At 39.0% G+C, this 22,524-nt stretch overlaps 1 protein-coding gene across 5 annotated transcripts; it reads left to right on the top strand.

Annotated features, from left to right (window-relative positions):
- The first annotated feature begins 1,348 nt into the window (after nt 1-1,348).
- Nucleotides 1,349-21,607, top strand: RPP30 (ribonuclease P/MRP subunit p30). Of its 5 annotated transcripts, none has more exons than XM_087871725.1 (11): nt 1,349-1,478; nt 3,083-3,138; nt 5,446-5,502; nt 8,943-9,017; nt 10,412-10,483; nt 13,876-13,965; nt 14,345-14,461; nt 16,360-16,389; nt 18,861-18,898; nt 19,474-19,553; nt 20,753-21,607. In XM_087871725.1, exons 1-11 carry the CDS (start codon nt 1,397-1,399, stop codon nt 20,878-20,880), a joined length of 825 nt encoding a protein of 274 aa, XP_087727851.1. In that variant the 5' UTR covers nt 1,349-1,396; the 3' UTR covers nt 20,881-21,607. The 5 variants fall into 5 exon arrangements, with proteins under 5 accessions (XP_087727851.1, XP_034286270.1, XP_034286272.2 ...); XM_034430379.3 differs by having other exon boundaries at nt 20,750-21,607; XM_087871727.1 differs by having other exon boundaries at nt 1,384-1,522; nt 20,750-21,607.
- Nucleotides 21,608-22,524: the final 917 nt, after the last annotated feature.

The following is a 22,524-nucleotide window of genomic DNA, read 5'->3' as shown; positions in this document are numbered from 1 at the left end:
TTTGGGCTCAATTGTGGTCATAAGTCCAGGACTATCTGTACCGCAAGACCTTATGGGATTTGATTCATTTACTTGATATGTGAACTTCAACTCCCAGAATTCCCCAGCCAACATTCTGGGAGTTGAAATGCACATGTTAGAGTAACCAAGCTTGAGAAACACTGATTTACTTGTTAAGTAGAGAGACACCATTGTTATAAACACTACAAGTTCCCATATGGAACTACCCGAGACAATAACTTGAAAGCAGCAAAGAATTTTATTCACATATTTGCAAACACGGGTGTGCAAAAAGTAGACACAGAAGGAACCATTAGCACTACTCATGTGACCCCGAGGACACAGATAAACATCCAAGTGCTTCAACGACCCTCTAAAACAGGGGTGTCAAACTGGCAGCCTGCGGGACAGGTGCGTCATGCGCAGGCCACGCCCATCCCAGTTCAGCGAATGGGAAAAAGTCGTGAAATGTCACGTGACGGCAACGTGACACGGCCACCCGTGCTGTAAAAAGATGCAAATGGCCAGCTGTCTGCAAGGAATATAAATCCTTCCACTCCCCACTATCCTGTCAGAGCTGAAGGAGCTTCTTGGATGAGAAGCGAAATGTCTTCAAAAGAAAAAACAAAAAAGGCCAGTTGCCTCCTGAAAAAGCACTTGGGGATCCCTCCATAAATGTTAACCATAACCTACTTCTTGCTTAGCATGAGCTCTTGCACATCCATCCTCTCTGCTTGGGGTTTCAGTTGGTATTTAGCTTGCAAAGCTTGTGATTTTAGCTGTGAAAAGCTGCCTTGTTTCAAAACAGCTTATAACACTTAACACACATATCAAATATTTATTTTAGAAACAATACTGACTCCGTTTTGTTTGCATATGACAAATTCCCCATTTCCCCCTCTTTATTGATTTCTTGATCTCCTTTTTAAATTTCTAGTTCCCAGGAGTTGTCTCTAGAATAACTATCATAGCAGAGGCCTTCCTACATACAATTCTCAGACTTCAACCTAGCTCATGAGAGTAGAAATTTATATACAACGTATTTTATTTACAGGCTAGCATGTCTTCTTAGGGTTTCTGTAAAAACAATAAAACTCTTCTTTCCCACGCCATTAAAGACGGGAAACCACTGCCAATTTCCTGAAGAATATACAAATACACAAATAACATTTTTCTTCTTCCTTTCCTTTACAAAAAAAAAACCCAATAATTTACAGCCCTAGCTCTGAACATCGCACGTGCGCTGCTTCCTTTTCGGGTTCTGCGGAAAAACGAACACTAGCCAACTCTGGGCAAACTAAGTTTTTAGAAAAACTACATTTCCCAACATGCAAAGCATGTTAAAGGCGCAAGGCTTGTTTTCGTTTTGCTCCGGCGGTCCCCACGTGGATGGAAGATGGCCGCGTTTGCGGACCTGAATATCCTCTACTTGCCGGAGAAAGAAGCCTTGCAGAAGTTGGTGGAGGCTGCAGCGCACCGTGAGTTTAGATCCATGCCTTCTTTAAAGGCGAGGGAGGCCGGGGTAAGAGGAGACGGCTCCGCTATTTTCTAGCTTAATAGAAATCCATGAACTAGCCTAAATTGGAGACGGTGGGTTTCCTTTTTGCCATTCAATCTTGCCACCTTCATATTGTGCGAATGGTGGTGTAGAGTAGGAGGTCAAGAGGGCAGATCTGCTTTCAATCTAAATAGAAATGGCACAAGCATCCCTTTTGGAAGATTGGATCAAGACTAGTAAAGACTCTTGAAATAAAATGTATTGTATGTGAAATGCTTTTGATTATTACCCATTGCTGCCTATCTATCTATCTATCTATCTATCTATCTATCTATCTATCTATCTATCTATCTATCTATCTATCTATCTATTGCGATTTATATGCCGCCTTTCTCCCTAGGGACTCAAGGCGGCTTACAAAATGACAACTTCAATACAAATCACAATACAATACCAAATTAAAATCAGTAATCCAATTAAAAAACGATTTAAAATTATACCAGTGTACCCCCAAATGGATCAGTTTAATTGGCAGAAGAGTTTACTGTTGGCAGAAGAATTTACTGTTACTGTTTTCACAGACTGAAGTGAAATGGTTGCATGGGGGTTAAATTCTCTTCCTTAAAATAATAAATACACTGGATGTGCTCAAGGGCCATAATGCCGCATTGATTTTTTTTTTTAAAGTTACTACTACAAAAAGCGAAAATCACAGCTCTAAAATCTCATGTAACTTAGAATAGCCACAGGCATGTCCATTGAATTTGTGAAAATATATAGTAAAAATTTAAGAAAAAGCTAGAGATGAACAAAGCCAAATGCTGTAATCTAGTATTCTTTTTAATGTGCATGTGTGTGTATATAATATTTTGAAGATTGTGTTAACTATTTCATCTATTGTATTATTTTCATCCTGCCTTTATTATTTTTTTAATAAATAACTCAAGACACCTCACATACCTAATATTCCTTCCTCCTCCTAGTTTCCCCATAACAACTAACTTGGGAGATAGGTTGGGCTGAGAGACTAACTGATGCCTAAGGCGGAACTCCAAATCTCCTGGGTTTAGCCTGATGCTTAAACCCCTTTAACAACCTCAACAGTTTTAGTTTTAACTTTTTATCATTTGTTGGAATTGATACCTGCATAAAATCAGAACAGAAATACAGTTTTTGGGGTCGCAAAGAGTCAGACATGACTTGACAACTGAACAACAGGAAAACACCAAGCATATTGTTCAAGGCTCTTTTAGTTTAATTACTAACTTGTTTTTGACACTCTGCAAAATGATAGTGAAATTTATCTTAAGCCTCTTGGGTCTTCAGATGGAAATAATTTTGTTTACAGTTGTGTGTAATTCAGTCCAAAGTCTCAATTTCTATTTGATGCCTGAGAATAAGCAAACTTCATATGTATATTCATAAATTGTGTAATTGCAATTCAGAATAAGACAGAGGAAATCATTTGGTATACATGGAAAGCAGCATAAGGGTAGCTTCCAGCTGCATCAACTAAAATGCTTTTTTTTTCTTTTTGAATATCCTGCTTCTCTTGATTAACTCTATTATGTTTTCTTTTTTAAGTTGGCTATTCAACTGTGGCAATCAATTATGTTGTCAACTATGAAGAAAAGAAAAAAGTAAGTCTTCCCTCTGAAACATTTATTCTTTATGACCTTATGTGGTTAATACCTTTGCAGGCTGTAAGCATGACTTCCTTTTACAAGGGTAAAGAGTGCTAGAGCAGAACAAACACAAGAGTAGCATGATTTCTGTGCAATAGATAATCAGTTTGCTTTACTTTATTTTACAAAAAAAAATGCATCTTCTTTGAATGGCTAGAAAATTGGCCAGGCATACTTGGTGGGGTTTTTTTTTTTCTATTTCATATTTCTTAACCACCCATCAGAAGATGGGTTAAGAAGCTGGTTGTTGTTGTTTTTAAACTGGACAAAAGATGGTGTGATATTTGTGTCTTGGCAGTGATAAATCTTTGTATGGCAGCAAAATGAGTGTGGAAACAGTTGGAATTAGTCTCTGAACCAGCCTTGAAAATCTGGGGAATGAAACAGCCACTAATAATAATGACTAAGGTGTTCTGAATATAAACCACCTCTCCCTTTCAAATAATTTGCACAGCCTTGCTTTGTATACAGCAGTAGTGGGTTCCTCCCGGTTCGGCCTGGTTCAGCCGAACTGGTAGCGGTGACGATATGACATACCGAACTGGTTCTCTTTGTTTGGGAGCTGGGCCCTCCCGCCCCCGCCACCCACGTTATTCTTACCTTTTATTTGGCCCCGCCCTCAATCTATTTGCTGCCTCCCGAGTCCCAGTTGATCGGCTAGAAGGAAAAAAACTGTTTAAACTCTTGCCGCGTGGCTTCAAAGGGCCGCCCTACAGCTGATCAATGTTAAAAGGCAGTGTGGTGATAAACCGATGCCTCCAAAAACAAATGAGTAGGCCAGTGCCTCCAAAAACAAATGGGTAGACTGGAACGCTCCCAAGAACAAATGGGTAGACTGGTACAGCTCTGCAAGCAGTTAAAAGCCTGGTAGACCAGTACCTCTGCTAAATCCTAAAGAATTGTCACATGACCATCAAACCACACCCACAAAATAAGCCACGCCCACAGAACCAGTAGTAAAAAAATTTAGAACCCACCCCTGGTATACAACCTTTACACCAGTGTTTTTCAAACTTGGCAATTTTAAAATGTGTGGACTTCAACTCCCAGAATTCTGTGTGGGAAATTCTGGGAATTGAAGCTCACACGTTTTAAAGTTGCCAGGTTTGAAAATCAGGCTCTATACAGATACTTCTTGCCAATCAACCATTCGAAGATAACAGTGGACCTCCCCAGAGCTACCTACAACCAGTTTTCTAAATTCCGAGGGCCTGTGGTCACATGGATTGAATTTGGGGCATTAGGTAACTGGCTTGCATTTCTAGCCATTTACAGTAAGCACAATTTTTCCTGATAATTTACTTCCTATTTCCGGCCAAAAAAACAAAACAAAAAAAAACCCACCACCACCCACTGGAGAAAACAGATTCATTTAACTGCAGTGTTTGCTTAACGACTGTGATATTTGTTTAACCACTACCACAAACAAAGGTCATAAAATCCGCCATGGTCATGTGGTACCTGCCACGATTTACCACTGTAATTCCTGGCTCAATTAGGTTGTAAATTGAAGACAATCTGTACAGAATCTGTTACATGCAGATACACATGCTTATACATAACATTGATGTGACAGAGATGATGGAAGATGAACTTCAGGACATTCAGAGGGCACTAATTTGCCAGTTAGTGGTCTGTCTTGAGTATCTGCATCATCCAAATGCTTGAATCATAAGATTCCACAGAATTTCAAACTGGGGTGGCAGCTGAGCTGCATTTTAGGCTTTTAATAAGGCTTTTCACAAATATCTACCTTGGCAAATAGGACAGTAAAACTAAAAACAAAGTCATGGTGAGCATGCTTGGATCATCAGCATTTTTTCAGTCTTGCTGGTTGCAGTGAGAAAAAAAACTGTAAGGGAACAGCTGGGTTTTTTGAGATTCCAGATTCATGAATGTTGGTTAGTAGATTGCCCATTGTGGGTTATTAATATTTCCTTGGCAAGTCCAATGTATTCATTCCAGGCCTTCATAGATGTGGATAGAATTCAACTGTAAAGGAAAGCATTTTCTCTTGCTTTTCTGTTCTATAACTGAAGCCTAAACAACTATTCAGTGGTTTGCAGAATTGATTAATACCGATTGATGGCTATGAAAAGAAAGTGTAGACTATGGAAATAGCTCTTTGGGCCAGTTGGCTTTTTTGTTGTTTATTTCACAAACCTTTTTTTCAGTAAAGCTTTGCATACAAGTTATCTGTATTTTTTTTCTGTTGGTGGATATATTTGTGATTTTTTAATATATATATATATCTGTTCCTAGGAAATTGTCAAGCCAATGACTCCCGCAGAACTGTTTTCATCCTTGCCTCTTGTACAGGTATGCTTATGCATTTAAAACCATTGTATTCTGAAAAGCAGATATCACTTGGTAGACTTCATTGAGACTGTGACATTATTTTGCTTCCTTGAGAGAAATCCCATTGGAACTTTCATGCCCAGGAATTATGGTCTGGTTGCACACAGCAAACAGGTGGAATGAGCTGAATGTGCTTAGAACGTGGAAGATATGCCTTTTAAAAAAAAAGTTCTGAATTATTGTGATTGAAGTGGTATGGAAGCATTCAGAATAAACAAATTCCTTTATTTAAAAATCCTTGAAAATCCAAACTTAACCATCTGAGGAGATCCTAGGTTAGCTGGTAACGTCTTCTATTGTTCCTGATTTATTATTTGTTGTTTGTATGTACACTGAGAGCTTATGCATCGGAGACAAATTCCTTGTGTGTCCAATCACACTTGGCCAATAAACTATTCTATGTATGGAGGTAGTTGTTTTTTAAAAAAGAATATTTTTTTCAGTTCAGCTTATAGTTGAATGCAGTCCAATCCACATCACCATTTCATATAACTTCATTCTGCAACCTGCATAGTACAGCTGCACAAATGACTTGAAAGATGTTTTTTGCCTAGTGTGTGAGCACAAGGGAAGCATTTTTCCTTGAATAATGAAAGCAACCATAATTTCCAAAAGGATGGACGAGCACTGTAATGGTATGTGGGAATGTCCCTGAGAGGCAGGAGGAAGAGCCATTGCACGGACAACTAACAGAAATCTCAGTCCACAGAAGGATGGAGGGTGTGAGAAACGTTTCAGAAGGGACTCTCCAATATTTTAAAGAAAGTAAGAGGAAGGGAAGGGAGACATATTTTCAGTCGTTCAAGATTCTTTTAATGCATGACTTGTGGATTTCAACTCCCAGAATTCCTGAGCTAGCCATTCTGGGTCAGGAATTCTGGGAGTTGAAGTCCACAAGTCATAAAGGGGACATCTTTCCCCACCTCTGTGTTAATGTGTTACAGTAAAGATAGACTGCTTGTACTTCTTGCCTGGATTACCTTGCAGGGCCAACAGCATGCACGATAGGCCGCTTTTCCCCTAGGTGAGCATCCATCCTATTGGTGGAAAGTAGCTAAGTCCTGCCTTCCAGTGGATGTTTCCCTTCTGCAATGCATTTTGTGAATTACTGCTTTCAGAGACATTGCAGTGTTTTTCTCAGATTTGTGTTTAGGGTCATGATGGGGAACTGTAAATGTTTTCCAAATTAAATCATACCCAGGCAAAGCAACTCCAGGGAGGCTTTGAGTCCACTAAATTGCATAATACATTTTAGGCTGTTAGTCCCCAAGATGCCTGATCTGTTTCCCATAAGTACTAGAGACAGTATTTAGGACATTTTAATTTGAATCTAAATTTTATTGATATGAAACAAAATGACCTGTGGCTGTTGTTATTATTCTTGGTTTATTTGATATTCCTCTCTTTTGTCATATTCTAAGGAGGATCCTTGCAAGACTCTGAATTTGTCCCTTTAGATCCTGGGAGGTCTTCAACATTTGTTTGGTTTTGTCTTGTACATTTTACTCTAATGTTATCTGGCTAGAATCCATTAGAACTGAGGCAAAATGTAAATATGGAAACTCTCTCTCAAACCCCAACAAAGCCAGTGAACTCTTCTTAGAAGGATCTATTCAGGCAATTGGAGGACAAACTGAACTTTTGAGAGTGACTGCAAATTTAGGAGAAGGGGAAGCAAGCTGAGTCTCTCTCTCATACACACACACACACACACACACACACACACACACACACAGAGTCTCTCTCACTCCCACTCTCTCTCACACACAAACACACCTCCCCTCTGCGCTTCCTACTCCTCCTCTGCCCATTTTTTTAATTATCGTATGTTTATTTTTATTGTTTCATTGTTTTGCTATTATTTTTGTGTTTTGTCTTATTATTTTCCGTTTTACCGTTGTAAGCTATCCAGAGCAACCCTATGGCAAGATTGGTGACAAATGGATTTAGTAAATAAATAGGAATGACCACTTAGAACCAGAAGTATCTATGGGTGGGAGCAGGGGTGAAATGCTCCCGGTTCGGACCAGATCTCCCGATCCGGTAGCGGTGGTGGGTGGTTTGGAGAACTGGTAGCAAAAATCCCTCCCCCCCCCCGCCCAGCTGAGCCGCACGATCATTGCGCGGCTCAGCTGGGATCGTCAGAGGCTTCTAAAAGCAGTTTTTTCTGCAATCTCTTCTGCCGAAGAGGTTGTAGAAAAAAAATGCCTTTAAAAGCCTCTGGCGATCCCAGCTGAGTTACCTGATCGTCAGAGGCTTCTAAAAGCATTTTTTTCTGCAACCTCTTAAGGTTGTAGAAAAAATGCTTTTAAAAGTTTTTTTTTTAAAAGTTGGCCACGCCCACCCAGTCACATTACTCCCCCACCTACCAAGCCAGGCCCACAGAACCAGTAGTAACAAATTTTACATTTCACCACTGGATGGGAGTGAAGATAGGAGACAACTGTGTTATTAAACTACACCCCTTTTTATATGTGCTCAAGTGTGACTTATAAAAAGGGGTGCAGCTATGTTGTCAGCATCATCTTGTCCTGCTTGAGCTCTCCAGAAAACACTAATGAGCAGAGCAACTTTAAGGAATCTAGCTTACATACACATACACACTCTTGATATACCATATTTTTTGCACCAAGATTTCAAAAAGGTAAACAAGAAAAAAAAATTTTTTTGCCCTCCCCAGCCCCCAGGAGCACTCTGCAGGCCTCCCAAACCCTCTGCATCCCATTTTTGGAAAAAAACGGGTCTGTTTTTGGCAAAAACTGGATGTGTGGGGCAGGGTTGCAGGAGGCCAAAAATGGCTGCATTCGCTGTAGAAGACGCACCAACATTTCCACCCTCTTTTAGGAGGGGGAAAAGTGTCTTATATTCCAAAAAGTATGATATTTACTGAATAACAGGAGTGGAAAACAAATTGAAAAGTACAGTAGTAAATGATAATGCGGAAAACGAAACAAAATAAACCCTAAAGTAATTAAAATGTCAGCCACCATCAGCCCTATTAAAAATAACCTACTACAACTGAATAATATTGATTTACTTATTTATCAAGTTTATATAGTGTCCTCATCTCACAAATGAGATGGCTTAGTGCTACTTTCCTAGCAGTGGCATCAAAATGAATTGCGGTTGTAAAGTAAGACAGGAAACTTGTGGACTTTCTTGTCTTACTTTAGATAGAGCAAAGTAACACATAGAACCCTGCTTGCTTTCAAGGTGGGCTGTCTGATTAAGAAGCCTAGAAGAGCCAGGAGGTGCCGTAGGTTTTCTGAATTAAGGAAAGGACATGTCTCTGTGGTGATGAAGATTTGTGTAGGCTCCTATTGAGAATAAAGTATCCTCCTTCAATAATGAGTAGGCGTCTTGTTGCCTAGGTTTCTTTTCTCACAGGTTTTTCTTTACAGGGGAAATCCAAGCCAATTAAGATTTTATCAAGACTGACACTAGTGGTTTCTGATCCATCCCACTGCAACGTTCTAGTAAGTTTCTAAAGCTGTTTTGCTTCACAATCCTTTGTTAAGTAAGAGGTGTGGGATATGTCTTGTTGATTGCTAATAAGAGGGAATAGCTGAAGGCTGTTTTCACTTTCTCATACCAGTGGAACTCTATTCCACTAGAAATAGGAAAAGGTAAAGTTTAATTATTATTGTTGCTGTTGTTATTATTATTATGGTTAATCTTCAATTCGATTCACCATCTCGGACTGTTAAAAACAGTTCAAGTTCTAATCAAGGACCTAAGTAGCATCTGAGTATATAGGCAGTTCCGAGTAGGGTGGTTTTTTTTTGCAAAGTCAGGATATTCAGGTCTAATAAGTTCAAAATTTCCATGTATCTAAGGCAGTCCTTTTGGTATTGCTCCAAAGGCTGATGATGATGATAATGATGATGGGACTAATTATAGTTCTAGTCCTGCCTCAGATATGTTGGGTGACTTTGGCTCTGTCATTCTCTCTCAGCCCAACCTACCTCACAGGAGAAAAGAGGACAAGGAAGGAGTATTAGGTATGATTGCTGCCTTGAGTTATTTATAAGAATAATAAAAAGTGGGATAAAGGTAAATAGATAAAATAATGTAAAGAACCTCTGATACAGCTCTTTGGATTTTTTTTCCATTTTAAACTTGTTAATTTTATTTCTCAAAGCATTTAGAATAATTAACTATACTGTATGAATCCTAAACATTTCTTTATTATACAGTATTTTCTATGTGCTCACCTATAATCTGTTAACTTGTCACAAGTAAGACATTTTATTTTAATATATCAGGTATGTTAGTAAGATAGGAAATAATACTTTTGCAAGTATTCATATAAAAATTATATAGTCATTTTGTGGTGAATTTTTTATTCATTTAGCAATTCCATATGTGCAGCTTCTAAAATGAACATAACATCTTCCTCATATAGATTAATTTTTGAGCAACTTGGTGATGAAGAAGCATTGTTTTATGAATAATCTGTAATATTTACCATCATCAATTTATCTCTGATCCATACAGTGAGTTTTAAAAAACGTAGTCCCTAATCTGGGGCTGCTTCATGTTGCTTCAGTAATTTTTTATCACATTTTTTATCACATCTTTATTATTTTTTTATAAATAACTCAAGATAGTGACCTATTAGAGATGTTCTGGGTTTATTTTGAGTAATTGAAATCCTAAGAGTTTGACAAAGAGTCTTTGTTCCATTTGATTGATTTCACAGTGCTAGCAACAGCTTTGATATTGAATGGAACAGCTTATAAATGCAGTCTGTTGTTTGGCCACTGAATTACTCAATATTTGTGTGTGCTACATAAACCACAAGCGTTCTTTCGTTTAATCTGATAACAGGTTATCTTTTGTTTCGTTTTTTTGGTTTTTCTATACCCAGAGAGCGACGTCTACAAATATCAAATATTATGACATCTTTGCTGTATTTCCTAAGAATGCGAAACTCTTTCACGTAAGTGGGCCTTTCCCTGGCATGGGAACTGAAATGTAAATGGGAGGGCAAAGGGAGAAAGATAGGGTGAAAGTTTGCTTGCTAATACCAAGTACAAGTAAGCCTTAGGTTATGATCCTAATTGTGGCTGGAATTTTCACTACTAAGCAGGGTGGATAAAAATCAATGATTTTTTAAAAAAAATAAAAAAAACAGATTTTTTTTTATTTAAATCGGATTTTTTTTTATTTAAATTGGATTTTTTTTATTTTTATCGAATTTATTTTAATAAAAAACTTTTGGGGTAAAAATCTATCGTAAGATAGTTTTCTATTTAAGATACATAAATAATTTAGTTTATTCAGCATGAAATGGAGCTTAGTTATGTAGCATGAGGCTGTATATTCTGCAACACTGGGACTATCGGTGAGTCAACAGTGGGTCAAAGGAGTAGTAGAGATGACAGTTGCTCTTTAGAAATTATGATTTAAATCGAGTTGATTTAAATCAAGCCTTTTTACTAGTGATTTAAATCATGATTTAAATTGTGATTTAAATCAATTCGATTTAAATCAAATCCACCCTGCTACTAAGCAAAATGGTCTTTAAGCAAAACCTCACATGGCTGCTTCTGCAGAATTGGAGGGGTTGAGGTGATTAGCACTGACAGGGCCTCTCCAGCCCAGCTCCTCCTATAGGGCCTAGTAGCTTCCACCATGAGTTGCAGAGCTTATGTTGGGCTTCCAGGAAGCGTTCATCCCTCTACTTCCTCCAGCTCTGATGCCACCCCAAATAGCACCTGTCCTACCCTCGCCACTTTTACCCAGAGAGATGCACTCTCTCCATCCCATTGCACACTCTATGCTCTGCAAGATAGAGTCTTGTGCTGGCATCAGGAAATGGGGCTCCTCTGCTTATACCACCAGCCTGACTTTGCCAACTCCATCCTTCGGCCTCTTCTCTGGCCAGTCCCCGATGAGCTCCCTTGGTCAGAAGAGGCTTTGCTACCTTGCTACACGTGCCTTGTGCATTCTGGAACTGCACCTTCACCAGTGCCTAGATCCCAGGCCAGCAGTGGGAGGAAGATGGCAAAGGTCAATTGAGGGTGGTGGACTGCAGGGTGTCCAAAGGGTAGAGATGGGGAGAAAGTAGGTGGTAGGTTGCCCAAAGTAAAAGAACGTGACTGGGATGCTGTAACCAGTCAGAAATGCAGGCTTATCATCAGCACCCAAAGTTTGATCACATGACTGCGGGGACACTGCAGTGGCCAGAATGTCAAGAACCAGTCATAACTTCCCATTTGTTCACCTCTATACAAATGGTTATCACCTGAGGATTACCTGTATCTATAGATATTTCTTCAAGAGGAATACTAGCATCCATTGAAACCTTGTTTGCAAGTCAACCTATATCATTGGCAACCTTCAAAGACTACGGTATCATGCTCGGGAAAGAGGTCCTAAAACGGCATCTGGTGTGACTAAAACTAAAGTCACCTATAGCAGAGCTGTCAAACTCGCGACCGGCAAGGCAGATACATCACACGCTGGCCACGCCCACTCCTGTTTTAGCAAAGGGGGGGAAAGTGGTGATACCTCAAGTGACACCGCGAGTTTGACACCCCTGACCTATAGGATTCCAAGCTTTTGTCCTGAAGTGGAATGAAGTTCTCTAGAAGGCTGCAAAATTATTCCTTGGCTTACTAGGTAGGATAGGCAAGTCTTTCTGCACTAATGGCTGTATGTAGCAAATGGTACAAAATTTACATATTTTTTTTGGTTGCACTTCCATTGAAAATTACTAAGCAATTTGCATGGCAATTAAATATGGTTAATACAATTGCGCTCCATGTTAATTATCTCTAGATCCCAGGGCATTGGAGGGGAAGGTATCGGTGGTGGTGCATACAAATTTTGCAAGATGGCAGACACAGAGCTGCAACCATAAGCTCACCTCTTTTCCATTTGCTTGAAGCTTTGAAAAAAAACTTCCCCAGAGTTCCTAATTATACAAATCCTATCATGTCTAGCTGTGGTTGTTAAGTCTTTAACACATACATACACACACACACACACACACACAGAGAGAGTAACTGCCTTCTGGGAGAATTATCATGATGTATTTTTTATGTACACAGAGCTTATGCGCCGAAGACAAATTCCTTGTGTATCCAATCACACTTGGCCAATAAAGAATTCTATTCTATTCTATTCTTTATTTTTTCTATTCTATTCCTATTCCATTCTGCCAGAAAGTTGGGTCTTTTGCATAGCATCTATCCTACAGCTAACAATCCACTCTTCAGCAGATGGCACTCTTGCTTTGATTATGGAGACTGAAAATTGTCATCTACGTCTCCTAATAGTAATAAAGAATCCTTCTCTTTCTTTATGCTAAATCCATTGTTTATATTTCTGCAGAATATGGAAATCAGGGCCTTTATCCTGGAAAAAAAATCAAGACCTTTGTCCCCCAAAAGGTTTCACAGCATATATGATCTTGGTGAACATTGGATTACAGTTTTGTTTTTGGTGGGAGCTTTTTACTATTTCTAAAAATCCTTTCAGAAGACTGGCTCTGTTGTTCTGTGCTGATTTTTTTTAAAAAATTCTCTTTGAAGAATGTTGCTGATAAAATGTCAGAGAATGGCAAAATGTACGTGGCAATCTACTTTATAAAGCTCTAAGTGACTCACGGGGAAACCAAGAAAGATTTTTTTTTTCAGTCGTAGCTAACAATAGCAACAACTAAAAATATATTTTCCCTAGATTAAATTGCTGATTGGGAAAGGATTTTTTGTACCAAGTGATTTGTGAACTAGGGTCCTGCTACTGATCACAAGTTTCTGGGCTAATCCTGTGTACAACCTTCTACTATTTTTTAGTGAATTTAACTCTGCTTTCACAGGAATATATAGGAGGAAGTATTACAAAAGTCAAGAGAACAGCTGCGGTGGTAGTATTCAGCTGTTTCAGACCAGTTCGGGTGAAGTGGTAGTGGCGTCCTATTTAGCCACTTTTTCTAAGCTACGCACATGCGTGCAAGCCACACAAAGTGCATGCACGTAAGGCCGCACGCATGTGCGGAAGGCGTGCAAGCAAAGCGAGCGTATTCACGTGCACTCTCACATTTCCGGTGCGCGGCAAACCGGTGCAAAAATTTTGTGAAACCCACCTCTGAACAGTTGCAACAGGTTGGGTGTGGCTGGCAAGCTGATGGAAGCTGGATGGTTTATAGCCTCTTTTGCAGTAGAAGATTTGAGACTCCTACTTTGTGTAATATAACTTGGTCTTTCGATATTATCCTGCTAAATATTGTGCTGATCCTGTTGGAAACACAGTTATCATTTCTGCGTGGAACAGTTTCTTTTGAAGTGTATTGTCTGACCATATGCTTTCATAATGATAATTTAGGTGGCATGCACAACCTTAGATGTAGACTTGGTGTGTGTTGATGTGACAGAAAAGCTGCCCTTCTTCATCAAGAGACCGTCTGTCAATGTGGTAAGGGGGTCCTTTAATAAGCGTCTTGACATTTCTCTTTGCGGGTTATGAGGTGAATAGAAGCTGACACCTTACTGGCTGCTTTCACATGTAACAATAAACCTTGTTGTGATTTAGTCAGAGTTACACATGTTAAATTCAACACCACACTTTGGAATAAATTGCATGGTGTTTTCAATAGCTAACTTCATTTAGTAGCCAGGACTTGTTGTAGCTTACAAATTCTGGCTTGTTTTGTTTGTGACTTGTTATCCAAGTTACTGGAGCCGGTCTGGTGTCATGTTTGAGGCAATCACTTCATCCCAGGGGCTGTCTCTTTTTTTTCCCTATCCGTCCCCATTTAATTCAACTGATGATTATTTTTCTCTTTCTTGTAAAGGCAATAGAGCGAGGTGTCTACTTCGAACTTATTTATGTTCCTGCCATCAAAGACACCACAATGCGACGGTACACAATCTCGAACACCTTCAGCCTGATGCAGATCTGCCGTGGAAAGGTGAGATCAAAAAACAAGGAATGTTCGCCCCATGCCTTCTATCACTAGAGTTCCCAATTATCTGGTTTGAATTAATGTAACATAGCTTGCTTACCCCTATATTTTGGAACGCTGAGTGGTGCGGAGGTGGGGGATTTGAAAAAGTCAAAATGGCAGCCATGTAGCCAAAGGCTCAGCCATTCTAATGTATTGACACGTGCTCGAAGGAGTGCGGGCTTTGATCATTGAGTTGCAACCGCCATTGTGGAGTTTTTTGACACCCTACTCCTCCCTAGTGCCCCTGCTACAACAATGATAATAACTGGATTCATCAGCAATCATCAGTTCAATAAACCCAACTAATCTGTGTTAAGCGAAGAGGAGAACAAGTTCTACTCCCCACTATCCTTTCAGAGCTGAAGAAGCTTCTTGGATGAGAAGCGCAACGTCTTCAAAAGAAAAAAACAAAGTCCAGTTGCCTCCTGAAAAAGCACCTTTAGGAGAACAAGTTGTTCGTCATGGCATTGGAAATCCTGAAGGAAATCAAATGTCTATGGAGACACACAAATTGTCCAGATCATGGATGTCCAAAGGCGTTTTTCAAAAGGCAACTGGACTTTCTTGGGGTTTTTTTTCCTTGAAAATATTTTGCTTCTTCTCCCAGAAGTGAAACATTTTCAAGGAAGAAAGCCCAGTTGCCTTTTGAAAAGCATCTTTGGGAAAGAAAGTAAAGAAAATATCTAAGCAGTGAGCTGCGTACAGGGCCTTTTGGTGAAACACAAGGTGCTGAGGCACCCTTGACCACTTGTTACCCAAAAAGGGGAGGGTTGTGATTGGTGCCCATGCTTGTATAAATATTGGCATGCCCCCCGGTCTCCCTGGGAATGCTGCTAGAAATTTCTGAAAAAGGAATAAAGAATTAGTTTGTCTTCCAAGAAAATCACCCTGATTTCCTCCACTGGTGCTAAAATGAATTGCCAGAACTTTACTTAATTATTATGTTTACATATACACAATTAACAAGACAATCTTTAATCTTAAAGAAAATCTTAAAAAATACAAATACAAACTGAGAAAGGAAGAAAAAAACCTTACATTTTAAGGTGGGGGAGGGGAAACTTCTGAAATGCTTGAGGAGTAATCTCATTAATGGTATTGTTTTAATTTAACATTGAGTTTTATTTAATATAATGGGATTGCTTACCAAATTTAGGTTTTGTAGTTTCTTTTAATGAAATGGACACAACATTAAAACAAAAAAAGGAAGGAAGGAAGGAAAAAAGAAAGAAAGAAAAAAGCAAATTAAGAGGAGAGTAGGAGTATAAATAACAAAAATAAGAGGGACAAAGTACAATTTGGCGGTACTTACACATGGAAACACTTGTGTGTTTTAAGTGTTATATGAATGTAAACATACAATGACGTTTTAAAATGGATTTTTTTTCCACCAGACGTATCCACTTTGATTTGGCCTTGGAAGCTACCCCTGCCACTCCACTCAAAAGCTAGATGTACTTATTTTCTCCTACCCAACATACATACACACATTAATCCTTTCTAAAGACTGATAGTTTGAGTCAGCTTTCATCCTTTTACCTTGTGCTCGGTCTTCTAGATTTAAGCTTAATGGCAAGGAATGTCCCTCCCTCCCTCCCTTCCCATTAAAGTAAGCAATAAATACATGAAGAAAAGGAAGCTTCTAGACAGTGAGAGAAGAAAAGGATTTTTTTTTCTTTTTATTCTCCAGTTAATTTCACACAGATAAGGCAGTGTTTTAGTTTTTGTCCTCTAAAAAAGAACGTCCTGACATTTGGTCAGATGGGAACATTCTCTGAGAATGTGGTGCTCTGGCACTTTGGTCCAATTATGTGAATTCAATGCCTAAAATAAATAACACTTGCATTGTTCTTCTTTCCTAGAATATTGTTCTGTCCAGTGGAGCTGAAAAGGTAAGGATGGGCTTAGATGTCACTCTGATTCTTTAAGGATCAGCAATTGTTTGAATGGATGCCTCCTCTATTTAAAGCAGCCAATATTTGATTCAGCCGACCCGTATTTGATTTTCTGTGGCTCATTCAGATATCGAAAATTCTCTGCTTCCTTCCATCACAAAGTCAAGGGACCATCTTGTACCTCCTAGTGGATAATTACACTTTTCATTCAGTGGCTTGTCAAAAACTCCACTGGAACTTGGAAAGTTTGTCCGTAAATACTGACTCATTGTAAATATGAAAAAAATCAGGGGAAAATATGGTACCTACTTGCCGAACATCATATGTATTTAATATTAAATCTCTGTAGCCTAATCAAATGAGTCTGTCAGGTTTTCTAATCTCTCTTTTCCCATCATCACACTCCAGCCCAGGCGGGTGTGTCAAAAAATCCAAGATGGTTGTCATGGCAGTGCATTCAAAGGCCTGCCCCTTTTGGACATGTTAGATTGCTTTGACGTGACCACCTTTTTGACTTCGTGACACCCACAGATATGCCACCCACAAATGTCACTGCATCCATTTGGCTTGATGGGAGGAGTATGGATGTGAACAAAGGGAAGATAGGCATGTCTGTCTACCTTCTCTAATGGCTAATGCTGCATCCAGCCTTTGACACCTAAAATTTCATTATTAGTGAAGACAGGCAAAATACTTGCTTTTAAAGAGAATCCTAAGGGATTCATGAGATGTCCAAGAAAAATAGGAGGGATCGGGTGCCTGTACTTGAGTTGGAAAAAAGAGGATAGGATAGGATAGGATAGGACAGGACAGGACAGGACAGGACAGGACAGGACAGGACAGGACAGGACAGGATAGGATAGGATATAAAAGAATGGAATGGAATGGAATAATAACTTTATTTTCACTTTGAATGTGCACTAATTGGCATGCATTAAAATGAAATTTTGTTTCATACAGTCTCAAAGGGTCACCACCTCCAATATACACTACATAAACATGACTAAATAAATAAATAAATACAAAATTATGTATATATCCACATATATTATATGACACAGAGAAACAACACAGTCTAGTTCAGATGGATACATGTTTATGGCGAGAAGAATGAATCTTGTGAGTTTACCAGATGGATGGCATAGGGAAAATGCTGTTACAGAATTGGGTAGTCCTGCTAGAAATACTTCAAAACCTCCTCCCAGAGAGGAGCAAGAGAAACAGACTGTAAAGTGGAGTCTCTAACAATGCTTTGAGCTCTAAGCACATAGCAGTATCCTGAATAACAGAAAGCAAACTTCCTATAATCTCGGCTGTCCTTACCACTCTCTGTATGGACTTTCTGTCTGAGGCACTGCTGCCACCAAACCAAACAGTGATGCAGTTTGTTAAAATGCTCTCAATTGTGCCTCTGTAGAAAGTGGCCAGGACAGAAGGAGAAAGATGTGCTCTCCTCATCCAACGCAGTAAATGCAGATGCTGGTTTGCACGCTTCACTAAGTGTGGAGAGACCAGTTCAGATTGTTAGTTCAGATTCTATTAAATACTTCAGCAAAAATTGAATATTTCTTTGTCTGGGAGAAAGCAGAGTGTTGTTTTTTTTTTTTGAAAAAAGTTTTTTTTTAATTTTTTAAAACACAAACATAAAACACATCTTTTCCAAAACGAAGCATTGATCCGGTCACAAATTAGTACAAATCACTAACAATTCTTAACTTCCAATTAACACAATTTAATATTTTACACAGTTATTTCTCTAAATTCTATCAATTATGCCATTATCCCAAAAACCCGTTATTTAAATCTTAGATCCTAAATAAATGTCATTCCATTTTTCTCTTCCTTTTTACTTAGATGGATATCTTTTAACAATATAAATCGTTACCATTATTATAAACATTTAAAAAATATTTTAACTATTACTCCCATTTTAATCTTCTTCATTACTTTACAACATAATCATTTTTATTTCTTAGCTGTTAACTCCAACATAATCATTTTATTTTCCTGTTGAACTCATCATTATCATCTTTATTTCTGTTGTTAAATTAAACTTATACATTCCATTTTTGCTGTTATTCTCAACATATTCCTATTTTTGCTGTCCTACCCAGCATAATAATTTTTATTTTTGGCTCTTAATCCCAGCAAAATCATTTTATTTTTACTTTTAAACCTAACATCTTTATCTTTGTTGTTAAACCCAACATAATCATTCCATTTTTGCTGTTGAAAGCTGAGTGTTGTTACATAAAATCTTGACCATTTAAGTGGTAATTACATGACCCAGCTTGTCTCCCATCAAAATTAATGAACCGTTTGATGGTTGTAGGAAGAAAGCTTCTCTTGTATGGTCCAATTTATTGACACTTGGAGTGCAGTGCTTTTAATTTTCAAGTATGCAATTACAATTTATGATCTGCATCTGTATTCATCTCTTTCTCTCCCACGCACCCCTTCCGTTGTAGCCTATCCAATTGCGAAGTCCATATGATGTGGCTAATTTGTATCCTTTTCAAATGAATCGATAAAAGCCCTGAACTGTGAAAGATGCTATAATACGTATCTGAAAAAAGGGACAATCGGGCATAGAATAGCATCTCTTCCTTGAGTGATGTAAAAGTTTTGGAAAGGAAATGGCATACAAAACACGGCCAGCAGGATACTAGACCATGGTATTGCTAATACGTCAGCAAAAACAGAATCTGCCTTGGTTTGAATAATAGAATCTGCAGAGGTTTGGCCTTAAGTGCGTAAATACTGACTCAGTTTAGAATGAAAAAGAATCGGGGAGATAAAACCTGGATTTTCTGCCAGATATCAGATACATTTAATACCAAATGCCTATGGCCAGAAAAGGATGTAATGAGATGAATCATTCCGTTGGCCAAGATTTCTGAACTCTTTTTTCTCCCACCCTCTTATTCCAGCACAGATAGATAGGCAGGTAAGAAGAGGGGGGGGGGTGTATTGAAAGTTGAGTTCTTTCTTTCTTTTCCCCTGAATTGTATTCACTCTTGTCCATTGATGAAAAGCATGCTTATCTTTTGAGACATGAAGAATCCTCAATGAAAGTTGCAGAGGTTGGTTGTTTGGCCTTTCAGAAAGCAATGGCAAGGCAGCTGTTTCAACCAACAGCCGAGCTGTCCTTCTGCATGGAGGTGAGTGATGAACAGATAGTCCTTGACTTATGACCACAATTAAGCCCAAAATTTCAGTTGCCAAGTGAGTTTTCGCCCCATTTTATGAACTTTCTGGCCACAAGTGAATCACTGCAGTTGTTAAGTTAGTAACATTTTTGTTAAGTGAATCTGGCTTCCCCATTGACTTGGCTTGTTGTAAGATCGTAAAAGGTGAACACATGACCCTGGGACACTGTAAGCGTCATAAATATGAATCAGTTGCGAAGCGTCTGAATTTTGATCACATGACCATGTGGTGCTCAAGGGTGAGAAACAGTCATAAGTCCCTTTTTTCAGTGCCATTGTCACTTCAGATGGTCACTAAATGAACTGTTGTAAATCAAGGACTACCTGTATTCTAAGATTAGAGCATTACCAATATTGACAGATGTATAATACAAAGATGGGATGATGAGCATTTCCCTTATTTGTTCCACCTGTCACCCCCAGCAGCTGTAAAAAACATAGTTTTATTTTTAAAGATAAGTTTTATACTGTTGGTTTTCAATTGTTATTTTATTCCACTATGATTTGTTTGTTTTATATGGTCTTTGATTGCAAGAAACTTGTATTTATCCTCTTGGAGGATTCTAGGTTGAAAAAGGTTGTCTTCCTATTGTTCTGAACAGGCACTTGATTTGTAAGCATCTTCTTGGATTAACTATAGTCCTTCACCGTATAAATTGTAGATAACCAAGAAGATAATGGAGTGATTTGTACCAAGCTAGCTTCTGGGGCAACTTCACAGTTAGGATGAGTTAATCTACCCTCACCCACAGTTTCTATTTTAGGGCGGCTTATATAGGAAAGAGAACTGGATTCATTATGGCTTAATACCACATTGCATGTGATGCTGAATTTTCTTTTCATCTACATAAGACTGCTATTTGGCCCCATAATATTGCAATGGCTAATTCAATCCCACGTTGCATTGGCTAGATCAGGGGTGGCAAACTGGCGACCTGCGAGCTGGATGCGTCCATGTGTAGGCCACGCCCACCCCCCAGCTCCGCGAAGGGGAAAAAACGTCACCATACGTCATATGACGGCAACATGACACGGCGAGTTTGACACCCGTGGGCTAGATTGTCTGCAGTAGAACAGGTTCTTACATCACACATCTCGTCATACTTTTCCATTGGTGTGGTTTGTAAAACATTCTTCTTTAATTTCAGAAGCCAGGAAAACCGCCTGTGGAGTGGTGTATACAGTGAAGAAACCTCAACCTCCAGATGATGATGATGATGATGATGATGATGATGATGATGATGCTCCACTCAGTAAAAAAGCTAAAACAGATTTGTGAATTACAAGTTTACCTCTCTGACACCCATCATCAGCCCAAACCTCCAAAGCTGTCTTACCTTACCAGATGAAAAGGAGGAATCTTATCCCCTAAGTTGACATGAGTATCTACTTAGGTGAATTCTCTATATAGACTTTAGGAGAAATAGATGATGCTCCTTGAATATTGACTGGTGAAACATGGCAATACAACATTTGAAAGAAGCGGGAGAACTTGTATATAGCTGTGCTGTATTTTATAATAAATATATCTTATCAAATAAAACTTTCACTATCCGTTTGCCCATGATCAAAACAAGAATTGACATTCTATATATGCAACCTAGATTTTTTTTGTAAAAAAAAATAAAAATTGTGTTGGCTTTTATTAATCCGACTTACATTTGCATGCTGAAAATCATTACAGTACTGTAATTTCATCACAGGATTATCATGTTACAAGAATTCCACATTTGAGTTCCTGATTACAAAGTTCTTAACGCAGCATACTGTTGGTAATCATTTGAAGAAATTGCAGCTTGAGCTATGAGCAAAGTTTCTGTCACATTACTCACAGCTATAATAGTGGAGCATCCAGATTATTTGTGTGATTCAACTAGAAGAACTGTCCTATCCTGGGTTGAGAAGTAACCATGCCCTGCCACTTGAAGTATGAGACAAGATGAAGTTAGGTCAGAGACAATGTGTATTTGTCTGAAACAAGGCAATAAACGTACATATTTGTAAGACTTGTTTGCCCATTTCCATCTCATTTTAGGAATGTTACATATAAGTCTTCCTTTCTATTTCCAATTCCCATTTTAATGGCTTTATCACTTCCCAGCAAGATGACAATAAAGGAAGTGTGCTAGAAGTGCAGCCCTCCTGAGCTCCGTTTTCACTGGCAGAGGGTTGCAGGAGGCCGTAGCAGCCGAAAATGGAGCTCGAGAGCCTGTTTTCGCTGGCAGAGCACTCAAGCCACCACAGGCACCCCCAACAGAAGTGATGTCGAGCTGGCCACACCCACCCTGACCACTCCCCCCCCCGAGGTCAAACACAACCCTGATGCGGCCCTCAATGAAATCGAGTTTGGTACCCCTGCACTAAATGAAGAATCTTAAGTAGATATCCCAGTAACAGTTCTGTGTTCAAGGATCCTGACAGTAGATCTCAGATGTGAGTTAAAAGAGGTTTCTGTTCAAAGAATGTTGGGTAGAAGGAAGATACTCAGATATCCAGCATATCAGGAAACCAAAGCTGGGATACAGGATTCAGCACCCCAATACCTCCAGCCTCTCCTCTAAATTGCTCCTTCAACTTTCTGCCTCTCTGCCTGATCAGAACATCACACACAATCTATAGCACAAAAGTTGTGCTGTTGGCATATGTAATTGCATCTTGACAACAAGCTCGTGGAAAGCGTGGAGCAGTTGTTCAGGATCCAGGTTTGCCAATGTTGAGGCCAATTGGGAGGTCTAACCCTGAAACCAGCAATCTCGGTAGTAATTGTGATGTTGGCCAAGTGGCTTGCAATTTTATTTCATCTTTTCCTACTTCCGAAACATTTCAGGTAAACGTTGAAGTTGTTCCATAAAATTTGAATTGGAGCTTTATTGTTTTTATGTCTGTGCAATGACGCGTTTGTGCTATTTTCTTTTGGGATAAG

Source organism: Pantherophis guttatus, chromosome 6, assembly GCF_059756535.1.
Source record: "Pantherophis guttatus breed Tessera chromosome 6, ASM5975653v1, whole genome shotgun sequence".
In the NCBI taxonomy this organism is placed as follows: Eukaryota; Metazoa; Chordata; class Lepidosauria; order Squamata; family Colubridae; genus Pantherophis; species Pantherophis guttatus.
The sequence above is the reverse complement of the archived record's forward strand: the minus strand, read 5'-3'. Positions and strand labels throughout refer to the sequence as shown.

Coding starts and splice junctions, on each gene's coding strand:
- RPP30 (XM_034430379.3), top strand. CDS start 1,397: ATGGCCGCGTTTGCGGACCTGAATATCCTCTACTTGCCGGAGAAAGAA. Junction 5,503..8,942: donor CATCCTTGCCTCTTGTACAG/GTATGCTTATGC, acceptor TTTTCTTTACAG/GGGAAATCCAAGCCAATTAA. Junction 10,484..13,875: donor AGAATGCGAAACTCTTTCAC/GTAAGTGGGCCT, acceptor ATGATAATTTAG/GTGGCATGCACAACCTTAGA.